Raw genomic sequence first — 19,287 nt, 5'->3', positions numbered from 1 at the left:
TGTGTGCCTGTGAACTAAAGAGGTGTTATCCCCAGTATTACATCATTTCTCCTCCAGTGACTGACCAATTTACATCCCAACACTGTGCTGAACATGTAGGAAAAATTGACAAAAACCGATCCTGAGATTAGTGTGACGTCTCGGAAAACCTCAAGGAAATGCGACTGCATATCTGAACTTCTGCTTGCAGGGGACTGCAAAACTGAGGATGTTTTTATACTTTTGAGCCTGTGGACATGAGAGACTGAAGTCAATGGTAACGGCAGACGCTCAACATCTCTGAAAACTGGGCCACGTGCTTATGTGAGACCCTGTTATTATACAAAAAGGCTCTTATTTCTACTCTTTTTATCTCTGCCATATAAGCTGACCTAGTTTACAATCTGCCTCTGTACAGATGTGTGCACTTCCATGGGCAGAAAGAGGGCAGAACCATTGCCAACAAAGAGTGCCTGGAGTTAGGAAGGGGAAGAGACACAGGGTGGCTCAGGATGGGGAGATAAAGAGAAGGAAATGAAAGACAAAGATGTTTGGAGGAGAGGAGAAAGGAACAGGGAGAGAAAAAAGCGAAGCTGTATCCATATCTGCTGCTCCTGCTTTATGCAGGAGACAAGAGCTACTCAGAGTCTTTGCTTTGGGAGCTTGTCAGTATGTGGGAGCCTGGTTACAATGAGGCAGATTTTTTTATTGTTATGCAGTGAACCTTCAAATGGAGAATAATTCAAAGGGGATACCTCTTCCTATTGAAAATTCTTTCAGTTTGCTGTTTTACAGCCCAGCACACTATTCTTGCTCTCTATGAACTCCCAAAAATGCTGAGAGCAATGCAGAATAAAGAAGGGAAAGAAAATACTGTGGTAATGATTCTGAATATGCCAGGCACTTCTACAACATTTATAAAATGAAATGCAGTCCTGAAAGGTGATGCCTGATATGGTAGACTCCACACTGAATTTACTGAATATGAAAAATGAGTTTTGCTTGGGATGCAGATTTTTAAGTGTGTTAGAAGGCTGTCAGAAATTTAGTGATTAGATTAATTTTCTTGTGATTCTGGTTATTTCTCTGACTGCAGAATAACATGCAGATGAGCTGGATGAGGGAATGCACCAACTTGTAATAATGTGTGCAAGATGAAAATGCATTTATAAAGCTAATAAATGCAGAGATCCATCAGTCAGTTAGCAGAAGAGCTGTAGAAAGTTTGGAGGTCACATTCATAAATGCTTTATATTCAGTGCAGGGATGAAATGTTGCGAATTACAGAGGCAGGGAGCTGGTGGTAGAGAACTGACTGGAGATCTCTGTTCTATTCCTGGTGATACTGGTGAAGGCAAGTCAGTTTCCCTTATTTATCTGTATGAGTTGAAGAATTTTAGGACAGGGACTACCTGTTAGTGGGAGGACCTCAGCTGTGGTAATATGAACAGTTCATACATAATATGAACTTTAAAATTCTTTTCTGAAGTTATTCACCTGACTAACAGGCACATTTACACACATCTATTATGTGGTAGAATACCTTGGCAAGATCTCTATCAGCAACTAGCTACATGAGTAATCTCATTGACTTAATGTGACTCCTTGAGTGAGTCATGTTTTAGTACTCGCTCCATAAACTGTTTTAGTCATCACTGGCTTACAAACTATGTGCGTAGCCCTGCCAGGACTTACCACGCAGTGTAGTGTATTTTACTGCAAGCAATTCTGTCACAGGAGTAATACCCAGTAGTAACTGTGTAATCTACACCCACATTAAGAAGTTACTCTGTTCTGCAATTGCAAAACCAGCCGAGTTTCACTGGCATCATGTTGTCTTTGATTCATACAAACTGTTAGTGCCCCTTCACAAGAAATTCAAAGAAGTATTCAGTACCTGTGATAGGGTAAGGAAAAATATCTATTTTATCACAATATGCAGGGGTACCACTGCAGAACTGACTCATGGCTCTCCCTCCTTCTGGAAAATGCAGTCGTTGCAAATCTGGAGCTGTAAGTTTTCACTTAAAGTTCTTTACAGTCTTATTTCAGCTAATGTTTCTGCTTTGATTACTCCTGCCTTATCTTTGTCTCTTTGTATCCCCTTCCACAATAGCCCCTGTTTCTTTCCTCTTTTGTGGGCTTTGTGACTCCTTTCAGTCTGCTCCTTTTCCTAAGTGGAGGAAAAAAAATCCCATTCAGTAGAATCCCTCTTTTATTCTACAAACCCCTCTTTCAAGTCATCAATAACATCAACATAAGGCAGTCCTGAGAGATGGCTTGCCCATGTCCAGCTTGCCTGATTGAGCCTGATCTTCCCCAGGGGCAGGAAGTGTATCTATATATTTTTTGAATTACTTTGTACATAGGAAGAGCCATATAAATATAGCACTACTTGTTACCACAGCATTGCATATTCAACATTTATATCAACTGCTGGGGCAAAATAATCACAGACTACAGTACTTCAACAATTATGTACAGTTGCATATTGTTCCTCCAACTGAACAGGCATAGCAAAAAAGATTTAAAGAGCAGTCATTATTTTAGAAATAGGGAACCTCTGTAACTGTTCTGTACAATATTTGAATAGCATATTATCACAAAGAGCATTTGTTTGTGGACTAAAGAGCTTGATCCAAAGCCCACTGGAGATTCTTCCAATGCATTCAATGAGCTTTGGATTAAGTCCTTCCTGAGGAACAGATGCAGGGTTTTATTCACTACTATTGGAACAATAAAAATGACAAGACAAAGAATAAAGTTGTCTGCAGAGAATAAAGCACTGTTGTCCTGCAACAGCTTAAATACATTAGGCTCTATAGTTAAATGAAAGTCCTGTAGAGTTAGTCAAATTGTTTGTGCAGCTGATTCACAAAATATACAGTCCAGAAATGTTTAAGTATCCACGTATAAACACTCAAACGCAGCGTATTTCACTGAGTATTCAACTTTGTAGTATTTGCAAGGACTGAGTTATACACATAACTATAAATTCTAGTTGCTCAAGCAAACATAATGCAGAAATACTTTGTTGCCATTAATCATCAAAATTGTGATGGAAGAAAGAACTGGAATTTTTTTTATGCCATAGCTCTTAGATGGTTCTGAAGTGTTTGCTGAGACCTCAACTAGAAACAGGCTTTCCTTTAGTAAGTTTATCTCATTCAACATAGTGATTTCTGATCTGGCCCATGATGTTATCAAAATGCAAGCAATAATGAGTGTTAAGGTGCAGAGATATTTGCCCCTCCAGGAAAAACTGGGGCCAGAGTCACCCCAAGATAAAGAATCAGATAAGGAGATAAACGACTCTGGGAGACACAGGAGAGTAGACTGAAGTAAAAGTGGCAGCAAATGAGAACAATTAGCAGAAACTAAGCTGGGTGGGAACCTGGGACTTGCAGGAGAGACAAAATAAGAAGGGAATCTGAGGCTTTCAAGAGGCCTTTGTAGATCTTATGAAGAGATCTAGTTGTAGAGAAAGAGTGAAAGCTATGTTTTTGAAACACCTGCATGGATTTATGTAGAAAGTAGAAACTGGGAAAGAAGCTTGGTTTAAAACAGGTTGCAGTCCTAGCAAAAAAGACCCTCATAATGAATATGTGGAGAGGCAGATGGAATTTGAAAGAACTGAGGAACTGGCAGGGTCTGGGGCAAGAAAGTATGATGAGCAGAAAAGGATGTAACACAAAACTTTTATACCAGGAAAGACAACAGACAATGAAAACCTGACAACTAATACTACACAAGGCTACTTCTGTAACTACTAAAAATATACCATTTAAACTTTACCTGCTCATATTGAAATGTTCAAAATGTTTTCAGCTCCCCAGTAGCAGCCTCAGAAACAAGTCAGTCTTCTTAAATTCTGCATTCAATTACTAGGCAAAAGCAATACGTTCCTTGCTCCAGTTCCAAGAATTAACTAAGTGCAGAAAGGCACATTTATCATGCCATCTTTTCCTGGAGCTTTGCTGCAGATGTGCTCTGACAGTAATGGAGAAGAGAAATCTTTCTGCCTTTGATTTTACTTCCCTGATGGGGAACACTATCAACGCGCAGTGACTGAAATCCCTACTACATAGAACAGCAGGACCCTCTTGCCATACTCCTAACATTTTCACCTTTATGCAGCTACAGTCTTAATGAATGGTCCTGCAAATTCTCGATACCTTCCAGTACCTTTGCTCATTGAAGTACAAATCTTCAGCAGTTAAGCTGCCTTCTCAACGCATTCTACCAAGCCTTCCTTATACTCAAGGCTGGATGCTTGTTCCTTCTGGCACTATTGCAATGGTGTTAAATTCCAAAACTGGAAAGTGTCATCTGCTACAGGGTGGATAGCAACACTAGAAATGATTGAGAATACCAAGACTACTTGAAGGTTCTCAGAAAGTCTGAGACAAATGGATAATATTTCAAAGAAGAGGATAATAATTTCAAAGAAGAAATTCTTTGTCTCATGACAGATAGTGTGTATTTTTCCTCTCAAATAACAGTACCACATTTTCCTAAAGATGTGCCTCTTTCTTGAATTAGAAATGGAACAGGCACAATGACCAAACCCATGGCCAGCCTGAAGGACTGGCTGTCCCTGCAGTAAGCTGAGATCTTAGCTTCACTACATTTTCTGATCATCAGAAGTGCAATCAGGCAAAATAAAACTATGATAAGACAATACAAGAAGCTGATAATAGGTCTGCTGATTAAATATACACAGTATTCTATATGGAAATCCAGCTCTGCACTGCAAAACTGCTGTGCTTTTTAATGTCTAACTAACATGCTGTTGGAGAAGGCAATCTTTTTTTCTTTCAGTATGGAGGTAGGGGGGCCTGTCTTACACAGGTGCCAAAGCTTGACAGTCTTGTTACTTTGCTTTGACAGTTTCCATACAGATTCATGGAAATAAAATTACAATGCCAGAGGTCAAACATAATGTCTCCTATCACTTTGAATGACTGACGACTCTCTAGTTTCCCTGACCAATGTTGCTTGCCTCCATCATGATACAAAGATGCACTTGAGAGGAATTAGAGGAAATAATTGGAAATGAACTCTTAGCTGTGTGCTGTGACATGCGGTACAGTGGCTCAGATGAATCCTCCTCTCTGTCACCCAGCCCAGCTCTGCTGACTTCAGCACAAGGTGAACTTCAGCCAGGACCAGGGATTGAGAGTGCAGCCTGGGAAAGCAGTGACGAGAGCTGGCAGAAGACAACTGGGGAAAGCATCAGCTGCAGAAAATAAACTACTTTGCTCTTTGAAGTTGCCTTGTACCTTGCCTTGGTGTTTTACTGCATGCTATGTCTGAATTTCAGCAGCACCCCTTCATGGCTGGCATAATGGCAAGATATGTCTGAAACTGCCTGAAGAGTCAGGAAGAAGGGGATATAAAGCCATGCAGGCTTACACTTCAAAAGGTGACCAGGAACTTTTAGTGTCTGGCCTCACAATCTTCAGATTCATATACTGTGCAGAAAGAGCATTTCCATTATAAACTGATCCAGAATGCTCAAAATATCAAAGCCTCTGTCATTTTGAGTTACCTGTAAGGTTTTCATCCATAACATATTTATGATAGCAGGATGAGAAGGAGGATGAGGGGAAGGGGTGTATCCTGGATCTGCTTGATTTATTTTTTTGTTTGTTTGTTTGTTTGTTTTTGAGCAGATGCACAGTGAAGTTAATGAATCTTTCCAGAAATTTCTGGACTCAACGAGGTTCTTTGGTGGTATAATATTTCATAACACCAATGAAAAAACAAAGTTCTATATCTCTGATAAAACACAACAGCAAAATACTAGCATTCTTTTCACTGCAAGACAAATTCTTTCAGCCTACTGCTGATCTTTTTATGGTCCTAAAGGTTTTGTTGAAATTAGAAGTTGTTCACCAAGATAATTTCTCAACCTCTTGTACAGCAGTATTGCAGAAAAGCCAAATGGTGTATATGTACATCATCTTCCTTTTTACCAGTCAGCAGCAATGATGGTGGAAAAATAAAGACAACCAGCTGCAGTTTATGCTACTCCTACACATATACACTTTTTTTTGAGCAAAAGCTGCAAGAATGGCTCAGTAATAAAGTACATGGTATTCTGAACCTGCACTCCAAAAAGAGCTGCAGGCATAACAGGATGTGTTTTAAATGCAACAATGAAGAGGCAGCATTTTGCTGTTTAGAAAAAAAGGAAGAAATATAAAAAACCTCTCCAAGATCCGTCATAAACTTTGTCTTGTCCAGCAATAGGTCCAGTTCGGCCAGTTCTGAACATGTTACATGGAGTGGCTCTTTTGTATGACCACGTTTTTCCCTTCTTGTAAGGGGGAATGTTGCAAGTGTAACATTTGTTTACTGATCCATATCCTGTCTTCACTGGTCATGAATGTCATTACCTATTAGATGTAAGAATTTTCTATGCTTTATTAAAAGCTACACAAATTACCATTGACTTGAACCAGACAATCAAGAGCACAGCCAGGACCTAAGTGTATCTTCTTGTTTCTTTGTTTGTTAAAGTTGAGAGGAACTTTATGATGGCCCAGATCTCCCCTTGGAGTAAGTAGGATATTGAAAATAACAGAGATTGAGGCATTCTCTTTCCTGTTTCTATTAACTGAAAATCTACTTTCTCTTGACATTATCTAAAGAATATTGCAACTAAGTCTGCGTATTTTCAGAGTTGATCTAAAATTGATAGTTTTCTTATATGAAAATAGCATTGCCTGTTTGACATTTTAGCAATAGAAAGGAAAATCATTTTGGATTTGTCTCTCTTGACAAATGCAAGCTTAGAAGAGTTTATATCCAGCTGCTCCATATAGGCTTTGCCTCAAACATCAGGATCATCCCTTTCACAAATTGTTATCGTGTTATTAAAGAAAATTTCAGCTCTTTGTCATCTGCTATCCATGCAGGTAAGGATACTCTCATGGACTTTATTGACCTTCCTGTGCTAGCACTTTTCTGATTCTGCTCACACTGCATTAGTGGCAGCACTGAGTCAGCCTCCCTCTTACAAAATTCTGTCATTAAACTTCCTCCCTCAGCAGGGGGTCTTTATTAAAAAAAGGAGACCTCTATTTTAAAACCAAGGAGGAAACAATGCTAAGTCAGATTTTGTTCTGCGTGATGTTACACTCCCATGCATTGGAAATACTGTGTTATTAAAACAAATTGCATTCCACAATCATTTCCCCCCCCCTCTTCCTTAAGTATGACCTTAACTTAAGCCAGAGAAAGTTACAGGCTGATTAAACTCTCAGAGAATTCCCAGCAGCCCTGGAGGTCCTTCTTGCGATATAGAACTGCCACAAAGTGATACTACATTGAGCAGGCACTGATAGAAACCAGGGCAAAACATCTGGGAATGCCTGTGCAAGTTCATGCTCCAGCTGCAATCAGAATGATTTAAATATCTGATTTAACCATAACATGAATGTTCCATTTTGACTTCTTTGCATTATCAATTTGAAGCTTACTTTTATTGCTTGTATTGTAAATTGTTTCCCTAAGGAAAGGTAGATTCTTATTGACTGGTATCCCCAGGGCCATATTAATTTGCTGCTTTATATAGATTTAACTTTCAATTTGGTCATTGTTTTTGATAGCTATGCTGTCCATTCTAAACTGTTAACCACATGTAGTCAGATTCATATTTGTTATTAGCAGATCTGTTTTGTTTTGGTATTTTTTAAACATAATCTTATTTCAGCCCCTTTGGGATTTTATCAGCACTTAAATAAAACCTGGATTTTGAGAAAATTAATTTTTTTCTTAACAACTAAAAGAAAAAAAAGTTAATAGTATAAGAAAAATCAAAATATGGGTTTGTTTACATTTTCATCATTAATAAAAAGAATTTTGCAGATGCTGGTTTTAGCTGATTATTCACCATGGCCTTTAAGATCTTAAAGCTAGCTGGTGTGAGGTTCTCACACCAGTTTTTGCTCATAGACCAGAAGAAAAAATAAACTTGCTGCATTTTTATCTTTAAATGCTTCTCTAAACAAAGGGTTAGTTATTGGGCTAAAATTAACTAACTGTAATTAAAAACAAAACAACAAAAAACAACTCTACTTTTATAGCAGATGTATGAAATATGCTTCATCAGTCTGATCTGAACCTGTTTAACAGCCTCGTTTGCTATTTTAATTTAATTTAAACTATGAAAGATTAAAATAAATTTAGGCAGTAATATGGGCTACTTATATTCAAGTTTGCATCTTTATTTTAAAGTGTCCAATCTATGATAAAAAGTTTTTGGAGAGGCCTCTAGTTTTTAGCATGGTCGTTTTTGTCTTCAGACAAAAGCCGCTTCATGTTCAGCAATATCAGCCACCCTGAAGATGAATGTCTTGGCCCTGCAGGAATTCACTTGCCTATTCTCTGCCTTTCCACTCTCAGTATCTTGCTGACAAATTCTTTTGCTGCTGTTAAAAACACATGGCTGCACGTGATCGCAGTGAGAATGACACAGAAACAGGAGTATTTCCATCACGGCTTTGCCAGCAAAACAGTGTTTTTCCACATGCCACCCAACCACACCAGGTTATCAGGTGAGGGCTACGCTTCTCAAATACTTGCCCTCCTCATGCAGACCGGCTGCTTGAACAGAGCTGTCCAGCAGATGAAAGGAGGTGGGGTAGCAGTAATTGCAGAGGGGCCTGAGGAGAACATGCAGGGGAAGACGGAGTGGGGGATTGACTGACAGTGAGGGAGGACAGATCATTGGTTTGACTCCATCTTCTGTAAACTGCCAGGATTATTTAACAAAACCTTGCAAGAGATTCACTTTTACTCAAAATCCTCCTAATCTGAACCATTGCACTGGACTTCCAAATAATTAGAAAGAGGTCCTGTGGTAGCCAAGTGAGTTCAGTTTACACCAATAGGGTCTGCTGTGCAAACTGCTCCCACCATGACAACCTCCTTGCAGCTGAAGATATGGCACATTCTCCTGAGCAGAGGCTGCCACCAAGCATTATATTTGAGCACAGTGCAGATCCCTTTGCCTCCCAGAATGACGCAGTGAGAGGAGACTTACCCCTGCACCCTCTTTGGCTTCAGAACTTTCACAGGAGCATGATGCCAGTGGGTCCCCCAGATGCATAGCCAATCCTCCTGCACCTACAAAACCAAAGACATTTATTGCCCATGGGAGAATATGCATGGCTGAGAGGTTGCTTTGCTTTGGATCCATTTCTACCCGCCGTGCTCTGTCACCAGCCTGGTATCTTGTCAGTGTTGTTAAAGAAAGCGGAAAGGGTACAAAAACGATGACTGAGAAATATCTTTGCCACCTGGAGACAGCTCTGCAGAGAGGCAGCCACCTCTGGGAGAAAACGCAATGGGTGCTCAGTGTGTTGACACAGTGTGCCATGGAAGGACATGTTCCATTTCAAACTGCCCAGTGGCCATGCCTGTCCCTAGGGTGGTACTCAGTGCCAGGGCTGCCCTGGTCCCTGGTGGGGGGTGGGATGGCCCTTTCTGCCAGGTCCAGCCTTGTCATCCCCAGAGAGCTCCAGACACCGGTTGCTCTGTCCTCACCAGTGTTGCTGTGCTGAAGGTGCTCACACCATCCCCTGGATGAGCTTGTCCCATCTTGGGGAGTAGCCAGAGGACCTTTCATCACTTCTGTGTATCCAAAGGGCAGAGTAACTAAGAGCACCTTGGACCCTAACTAATTGCATCTCATTAATGAATGCTGTTTGTCATCCAGGCAGTGGATGACACTGCTTATCAGGTGATATCAGGTCACAAGCACAGCTCGCAGGGCAGCCTGTCAGTCCTGTCTGGAAGAACCTCTGTACTTTTATTTCTACATCAAGTTTAAGCCTTGAATAAGGTAAGAACATATTGCTGATTTCACCTTCAGGGACAATCTTGCTTAAGCATAGCTAGCTACAGACAGCTGCTTGATTGCTTTTGGGATTTCCATAGCAATGGCAATAATTGCAATACATAATGGTGGATTAGAGTCAGATTAAATCAGTGAATACTTTCTAAACTGCAAAATTAAATTATAAGGGTTACATGATCTCCTCTATAGAGGAACAGGATTTATAAGGACTTGTGTATCATCTCCAGTAGCTCTGTTGAATGTACACATTCACACTGAGAATACATTGAATAATTTTCCTTGTGCTACCATGACATTGTGCACACCTACTAAATTTGAAATAGGTCTCGTAATAATACAGCCTGAAATGGCTCTCCAGCCCTTGGTCAATACAAGGATAGTTATTCATGCCCTCTGCTGCTACTTCACTCTATAATCTTGAGTGTGTCTCTTCAACCCACTACTGTTTATGTATGTGCCACAGTTGTGTTATGATTACTTATGCAAAAGGATCTGTAAATCAGGGATGCCCTTTGCTTATTTGTTGCTCCAGCAGACAGTGGTACATGCTAACAGTGCTAGCTTGAGCTGTAGTCTACCTATGGATATGCAGAGACACTACAGACCTGTATCTTGCTCTCTAACAATTTTGGCTGGTGGCAGCCTCAGATAGACATCTTTTACTCTGGAAGAAGAATATTAAAAAGTGCCAGTGAAACTCATATGCCAAAATCCTTTACGTGCTTTTAACTTTTTCTTGCACAGGTTCTTTGGAGCTGATCCCTCCTCTTCCCACATGTCAAGCTATAGTGTCCATGTAGTCCACAGAGCCAACAGGTAGCCCTCACCAAGGTTTGAGAACTGTATTAAAATCAGTGTAAGTGAGTAGTAATGAAATTGGGACCTTTTTTCCTTGTGGTCTCCATACCCTGGAGAAGTCCACGAAATCAGAACTCTAATCCTATAACTTTAACACAGGACTGATCCCTTCTTTATGTTCATCTCTGCTGGGGTTCCCACAGAGCATTGCTGCTTGTCCTGATTTCTTTTTTCTGGTGTTTTTTTTTCTTTCCAGCTCTCTTTGATAGCTTTATTCATGCTAATCTCAGGCCAAAAGGATCCCCCTTGTTATATATCTATAGGACATTTTAACATAGTGGGCCTCCGACTGTCTACTGATAGCTATATGCTCTCCTGCTATCCAAATATAGATATAAAATAGACCTGTGTGCCATTTTTTTGCCATTTCACTAGAACTTCTCTTCATACCCAGGCTACACTGCATCTTTTTCTGCAGTGTATTTGGAATTGTGAAGCCTTCAGCATGTAGTCCTTGAATGGACAACACCTCATTACCTGGTAGCTGTAGGAGTGGATCAGAGGATGTGACCAGTTGTCAGTGAAGTCTCTAAATCTATATTATAAATATTTCCAGGACTTAATGCCCACTAGATTTAGTCTGATTCTCTAGAGTTAATGTTCCCACAGAGTCAGAAGGAGTAATACTTGATTAAAATATTTGTGTTTACACCAGATTTGAAAAGTACTGAATGTGACCTTGCAGCAGAGTTTATGGTTTGGTTTCCTCCCAAAGCACTCTTGTGTGCAAGTCAGCAGTCTCATCATGTAGTGTGAATCACTCCACATCTGAACCAACTGCAAGTGTGGTTGAGGAGAGAGGGATCAGTTCACTAAAAACCATACTACTGTTCTCTGATGAAGTGCTGATGTATGTGCAGCCTATGCCCATCAAGAAACAGCAGTCTGGTGACTAGGATGCTAAATGGAAGTGTGGCTTGCCTAATTTCACCTTTGTGAAATTTCACCTTTTGCCACAAATAGCATTCTGCATAACCCTTGGAAGGCATTGGCATTGTCTTAAGTTGTCCACTTGTAAGCGATACTCCCCATTGATGTGGCAACACATGAAAGGTTAAGAAGAAAGCATTACAGTGGTAATAAATGGACTTAAATAGAAAAAAAAGTCATGGAAGTCTGAGGCCTAGAAACTAACACACAAAAGAAAATTATATATTACCCACAAATCTCACAAAATAAATAAATACCATAAGCCTGAATAGACTTCGTCTCCATAATGTATTTGTTGAAAGGCCGTATCTCCTACAGCATGGACCTTGGACTTGATTTACATGAAGGACATGGCAATTTTATAATCACCCTTAGATTAAAAAAAATAAATATTTGAGCATGTTTATATCCATGGACATGTTTTAAAGGCCCAAATAATACCAGTTCCTGCTGCCATTAGCACAGCTAAAGTTTTAAATCTAATTGTCTGTACAGCAGTGACGAAGTAACTCAACCGGAACAGCTGCATGGCAGCTCCATCAGCACTATTGGGGCCCACTGGCTTTTCATCCATCTCTGTGCATGCTAGCTTCACTTCTGTGTATCACTGTGCTGACTTGTTTGTTTCCTTTTATTTGCTGTTGATTTCAACTGTGAATAGGGTTTGATGGATGACAGGAGTTTTGCAATAAAGAGGACCAAATAATACAACAGGAATGAAGCTGAGCTAATAGTCTCTTTCCTTAAGAGATGTATTCACACAGACTTGGGAGAGAAATCAAGCTGCAGATGATTAGAAGGAATCTGGGCTCTCACCAGCATCAGCCAGGTGAGAGAGGAACAGGTGTTATCAAGATAGGAAGGATGAAATTTGAGTAAGAGTCAGCTGTCCAGTTACTGGTGATGTATTTGGCAGTCAATGTGTAGAATATGGCTGAAAAATAGAGGTACTGATGAGGTATCTGGAAAACTGCTGTGCACACCCACTCGTTGCTCTTATCAAACAAGGGCAGACTTTAGCAATTTGTTCCTGAATCACAGATCTTCATGATCAGCACTGTGACCATGGGGAAGCACCTCTGATTTGGGGGCAGTACACTCATCTCAAGGGTCCTTGCTCCATCAATCTCTGCCAAATCCTTTGGGTTTCTGCTCTACTTTCATAGAAGCTACACAGAGAAAGTAAACTTTAAGGTGCAATTCAGCTACTGAAGTATGTCAAGTTTCTGCAGTACCCAAAACCCTCTTAGAAAATCCTTCGTAAATGCAAAACTTAGCCAGAAACTACAGACATAGGGTCTTAGTTTTGATATTTGTTTTAGCAACAGAGTGCTCTGTGTTTTCAGCATACAGACTCCATTGCTATGTTGTTAAGCTGGTGGGAAACAACTCCAAGCCTTTTCCACACAGCCATTAACACTGTATCCATCTGAAACCTGGCAGCCTACATCCTCTTGCCAAAGAAACTGGTGCATTAAAGGGCCAAGTTGTAGCATAAGAGGAATTGGATCAGGGAATAACTGTAGTACAAAGATTTGTTTCCTTAGAGGAAAAGACAGATAAAGCACTTAAGGGTATTCACCAGGAAAATTAAATCAATCCTTCTTCATTTCTCACAAGATAGTAATTTTTATCTGGCCTAATCAACTGTTCGCTTTCATGCAGATGGAAGAGTTTAAGACTTATTATTCTCTTTCACTGAGACAGGTTTCTTGTGGGAGCAATTCTAGTCCTTTTCACTGCCAAAAGGACACATTACTGCTACCAGTTTGGCCCTCTCTCCCTCCTGCAGGGTGCTTGCATCCCGGGTCTACTGGCTAGTCTGCTGCTCACCAGAGTGACTCCTGCCCTGCTCAGATGGGAAGGAAACAGGTCAGCTCCAACCACATAAATACTGGATCATCACTAAACTGGCCCACTTGATCTTGAATAGGCCAAGGCAGCAATTATTAGAGCAACTATTTTCACTTGCCTTGAATTACAGGAATCCTTGCTGTTTCTCAGTCTGTTTTCTTTCACCTACATAAGACTTGTCATTAAAAATGAAAGGCAAACTACGTCCTCCTGTTGATATCTTGGCAGTGCCCAACTGAGCCAGCAGACAGATGCCACATTACACTACAAAGTAGAGATTGTCACCAATTATTCTTGTCATTCAGACAAACAAAGGAGAGGGAGAGAAAAAAAAGAGACACAGTCTACGGAAAAAAGACCTTTCAGCAAGAGTGCTGACGTTTATTTATTGAACCACTAAATGGATTGGTGGTTTCATGGTGTTCAGATTGGGAGAGGTCACATATCAGCAGGAAGAAAAAGGCATAACTTAAGAGGTGAAGAAAACCACTCATATCTGGTTTTTGCACTTACTTTTCTTTAATTAATACTACGTTTAGGCATTGTATCCTTGCTGGATTTTGAAATGATAGCAAGGAAACTTTCTTACCCTTTAAAAAATGCTTTGAAGGCTCGCCTCTAAGAGTTAAGAAAATATTTTAGTCTCAGTTTCCATAGAATTTTCAGTCTATTGCAGAGAGTGCTGTAGGTGCCCCTTCTCTTGTGATGTGAGTATCTCTCTGATAGCAATTGTCTTAAGTACACTAGCTCATATAATGTGTTTTTCTGCATCTGATAATCCTGTTATTCACAGGTGTGGATGCACAGGTTATAGAACTAATGGCACAAATCTCTTTTGCTAGTTGGCTTTTCTTTTCAAAATTATTGGTTTTCTTCATCTTTCACACTGTGATGTATTTTGTGCTTAAATACATATAAGACAAAATAGAAATAAGACAAAAATCTCCCTAATAGGGCTAGCAGGAGGAAAGTCACACCTACTTATGCCCCAATTAAACTTCCATTGGTGGTTGCAGATTTCCATCACTGAGATGGATTATCTCTCTTCAACTCTGTCAGGCCTTCAGGAGTTATTTAAATTAGCCCAGTCTAGTAATATTCTTGACATGGCTTTTGAATGTTTCAGTTGTGTGGGAAGGGATAGCAGCTTGAGAGGCCAGTTATATCTTCAGCCATTTACTAGAATGTCATGCCATACCAGTCTCAAACTTCGTCCTTTATTTGTTTTAACAACGAATTTCTACCTACCAACATAATTTCTGGTGACCAGCAGTGATTAACTAATGTTGATTCTGACTGTGTGTGTATTTACTCTCAGATTTAACTCTGTGGTCAAAATCCTTTTAATAGTTAATTGTAGTACCATAAAATAGCTGCAAGTGTGCAATGGAGTTCACGATTTCTGCTATGAAGCAATCAAAATGCCCTCAGAGCCATAATCTACATATATTTTGGAATGAAACCTTAAGTATAGGCCAGCCCTAAAGTTAAAGCTATTCTAAGAGAATGAGATTGCAATGTTACTTAGAAAATAGCTTCCAGTCCCAGCAATGTTTTTGACAGTGAACAGCTTTTGATGGAAGAAAGAGAGAACCACTAGTTTTTGATAGAAAAAATGTCTGCAGGAAATAAGCTAAAACTCTGACATGAATTGTGAGGTTCATGCCCCCCTCAGGGGAAAACCTGTGAATTTTGTTTCTTTCATTTGTAATAATTTGCCTTGGAGTACATTCTCTTATTGGAATTACTACATAAGAAGGGTGTTCTTATATCATTAAAAGATAGCCTCCTAACTTTGTCTAGAGTTAGTTCCTGTATGTCACAGCAGTGCAGCCAAATGACAAATTCATTGTCTTGCACAAGGGTTTAAAAATAGCAGACAACTCCTTGAATGATATGAGTAGGGAAGCACAAGTGATTAATCCAAATTCTTTTTTAATCATGACATCTTAGGCCTAACTACAAGAAAGAAAGCAGAAGGTAGCAGAAAGATTATCTGCTACTGATAACCATTCTCTATGAGAAGAAAGAAAAGCCATCACTTACAGAAACAGCACTGAAAGTCCATGTCTGTAATGCAGTGGAGACAAACAGCTTGTGGTGTTCATCTCACTGCACCTGCATAAAGGATTTCTTGGGCCCAAGAAATGCATGTGTATAAAATGCATGTGTGTAAATACCAGGAAGATGAGCTTCTAACCTTCTCAGCAGAGTCAACAGAAAGGACTGCAACAGCTATGTCCAATTGCCTTAATTGTTAAGTCAGACAGTTTATCTCCTCTCTTCATCATATTGATCTTGGACACAGTGATGCAGACAAGGCATATCTTTATGACCCCTTCTGTTACCTGAATTAGACATGCAATTGCATGTACCAACAGTTGGGAATGCTACCTATGTACACAGAAGATGCTGTGGAAGCATCTCCAAAAGTCAAAAGTGGCATGTGTGCAGTTAAACCTACTTTCCTCTTAATTTGTCATTTCCTCTGACATTTAGCAGCAGACAGGACATTTCCTACTAGTGGATACCACTACTGAAGTAAATGGCTGTGCCTTTGCAATGCACCTCATGGAACTAGGAGGAAATCAATCTCCATTTTTCAGCTGTGTCTTTAGATGATTTTCCAATTATGCTTATCTGCTTTTTCCTGCAGTGAGAAACCAGTCTGACTCAAGATGGTGAAGACTTATATGTGTCAGATGGCGTTACTGCAAAGGGGGTGGGACAATCATACTCTGCTGATATTTAGCTGCAGGTAATAGAGTGCATATGAGAGGAACTACTGCTATCAATTTTCCTCTCATACCTCACACTTACCTTCATAAGAGGTGACATTTTGGATCTGGTTTGCATCTGGAGATCTGACAAAAATATCAGGCTCACTGAAGGTGCACTACAAATGATAGAACTGTATTCCTACCTGTGGATTTAGAAATAAACAGGTATAGCTTATTCTGAACAGCCACTTCCTGTGCTGCTAAAAGAAGCTATGTTACAAGATTTTCAGAGGTAATCCAGGAGTTAAACAAATAAAAGGGGTTTTATAGCATAAGACCCTGAAGAAGTAATTCAGTCCTTGACAAGGCAACAGCAAGATTTCTGAGTACACTGAGAGTGGGCTTGTGTGCCCAATTAGATCGTCATGATTAAGGGCCAGACAGCAATGAGGCAGACATAACCCAGACTGACTGTGATCTGGTCTAAGGTTTGATCCCCAATTTTGCATACTTTTGCATTACATTTTGCATACATTTGTGCTGTCAGTTGCTTTGAAGAAATATTCAATTTTTCTGTCGGAAAAATCTGTATTAATACTTTATTACAAAGTCAGAACTGTCAGTTTTGCTTAGTAGAAAATGGTATTAATTAATGCCTTGTCCCTATCTTCTGTTGTGGTAAAGAGTAGTGTGCCAGCTATGAAAGAATCCATCTCAATCCTATAGTTGTACTAGACACATGCTAGTGCAAATCCTGTAAATTCTGCAATGGCAGAGTCAAATCTTGCTAGACATGGCACATGAGAGTTGAAAGCTGCAGAGAAACTGGTGTTTTTATGGCATGAGCCATGACAGTGCTGGAAAGCTACATAATCCAGGGGAGCGTACCCTTTCAGGCCAGATATTGAGTTCACCTGAAGTTGAGGGTAGATCTACTATCTGCAAGAAGAGATCCAGATCACTGAACAGGGTTAGTAACTGGGTAGACAAATTAAAATCACTGCTTGATGTAAGGTTAATCTAATCTGGCTTTTGACAAAAGGACACCACAGATAAGATCCAGACATTTAAGGATGAAGACACCTGTCTTCACCTAAACTTAGCTGTGCTGCATGGTAATAATTTTCAGTCATTTCAAAGGAAGTACTTATAGAGTAAGTTACTGCTCAATTAGAGAAGATGCATCAGCCTCTGGCCTTTGTGGATAATCTTAGAAAATTATATATAATTAGGAAAAATTATAATGTTTGCTTTCAAAGTACTATTTGTTTTCCCAAAAAAGCAAACTGTCAGGCAAACATAATACCCAGATATGATATATCCTCCAGTTTTTCACATATCACCTCCCCCTTTAAAATAGGTAGTGAAATGTTTCATTTTCTAGCCACAACGTTCAAAAGAGGCATGATTTGCTGGTCAAAACTCCAGTGATGTTTCTTATTAAAGCCATGTGCTTTAGAGAGTTCAATAAAGGATTGCTTGGCTTCCTAATAGAGGAAGAGATCAAGTGCTTTGAAAGGAAAAGACAAATTAAAAAGAAAATAAATTATGATTTTGGTTTCATGATGTTAGGCTATGTTGTTCACATAAAAGATTTAATATTTAAGGACAGATCACAAGTTAATGTGCAATTTCAAATGATGCATCACCTTCCAGACAATACTTAGGGCATTATGAGAAGTATTTAAACAAGCAACATTTCATGAGTACTTTTTGAGTCGTGTTGCACAGAGATGGGCTAACAGGATAAAGACTGTCCCATGCTTTGAGAACTCATGTAAAGACAGCATCCAGAAACGTAAAGCCTACATTCTGCCTGGGAGTCCCTCCAAACCTCCACATTAGTAAACATGATGGGAAATTAAAGAGGTGCTTTCTCTCTGCACTTCCTAAAAGAGCACAGGCCAGCCATGCATTCCTCTCTCAGCTCTTCAAAGTCACAACATGTGCTCCTTAAAACATGCCCTGCTGATGCAATGCAAAAACTCTGACTCTTGTGTCTGTGGTATGCTAAACATGGCTCTTCAAGGGTAGAACAAACAGCTACAGCACAATCCAAAGTCAATAAGAAAATGCTGGTTGACTTCTGCAGGCTTGTGGAAATTATCAGCTCTGCTCTACGTGTTCTCTCTCAGCTGTTTATCTGTCCTGTGACACGCATTGTCTAAATTTCAAATTAAAAACATTACTGAGGCAATGAAAGTCTTTAAGCACTTGCATTCTACAATGCATCAAAGAACAGCTAAGGCTAATGCTTTGCTTTTGATAGCTGTGCTTGGATTCAACTTTTTGGAGCCCAATTACTTTAATTTACAGCACTCTCATTACCTACTGGGGCAGAAGTCACATACAAGGCAGTCTCATGATGTGAGAGGTTTCCCTGTCTGATGAGACAGTCCATCTGTGCAGGCTGCACCAAAGTGGAAGCTAATGCATGGACAGTATATGTGACTGTGGAGTTTTTGTGGAGCTTGAATCCTGAGCCTAGCTGGGAGTATGCTAAAGCTGGAATAACCAAAACTGACCTCCTTTTAAGATGTAGCATCTCCCTTAACTTTGCTATTTATTTGGTTCCCTCCGTTCCTCCTTAGCATTCCTTAGCATGAACATAGAATAGTGTTGATTCAGTAAAGTGTCTTCCTGAGAGAATTAGCTGCCCTCTTGAGAAAATAAGCAGTGCAGAGCCTGTACCAGGGTAGCAATAAACATTTTTTGCATCTCTCATCTTGACAATAAGCCCATAATACTAGTGGAACAGAGCATGAAGAAAGCATAAAATTACATCAAGTTTTCAATTAACTTTCATATTACCTGTAACTCAAATACTTATTGCTTCTGTGCTACAGTTATTTCTTGCTTTTATAAGATTCTAAAATAACATTTTAAAGAGGCAGCCTGTCCTGTAGAGAGATTCCAGCTCTGAAAACAAAGAGCAGGAAATTTCAGAAGGTTTCAGGGTAAGCACCCAAATGTCAGACTGCTCTAAACCATTCCTGTTGAAATTTAGCAAGCTAAGTTTCTTGTGAGATTTCTAGGAACTAGAAATGTATTAGAAAGCCTCTTTTTGAAAGAACTACT

General features: G+C 39.7%; 1 protein-coding gene across 5 annotated transcripts in view; it reads right to left on the bottom strand.

Moving 5' to 3' along the window:
• The window catches only part of LOC108498099 (paralemmin-2-like), a 266,564-nt gene that overhangs the window by 98,609 nt on the left and 148,668 nt on the right, over positions 1-19,287 (bottom strand). For all 5 annotated transcript variants that reach the window (XM_017816399.1, XM_017816389.1, XM_017816391.1 and 2 more), the window contains one exon: positions 9,032-9,114. In XM_017816399.1, the coding sequence (XP_017671888.1) occupies positions 9,032-9,114 (83 nt within the window). Of the gene's footprint in view, positions 1-9,031; positions 9,115-19,287 lie in introns of those variants that run through there.

The sequence above is a fragment of the Lepidothrix coronata genome, unplaced genomic scaffold (genome assembly GCF_001604755.1).
Source record: "Lepidothrix coronata isolate B3197 unplaced genomic scaffold, Lepidothrix_coronata-1.0 Scaffold55, whole genome shotgun sequence".
Classification (NCBI taxonomy): domain Eukaryota; kingdom Metazoa; phylum Chordata; class Aves; order Passeriformes; family Pipridae; genus Lepidothrix; species Lepidothrix coronata.
The sequence above is the reverse complement of the archived record's forward strand: the minus strand, read 5'-3'. Positions and strand labels throughout refer to the sequence as shown.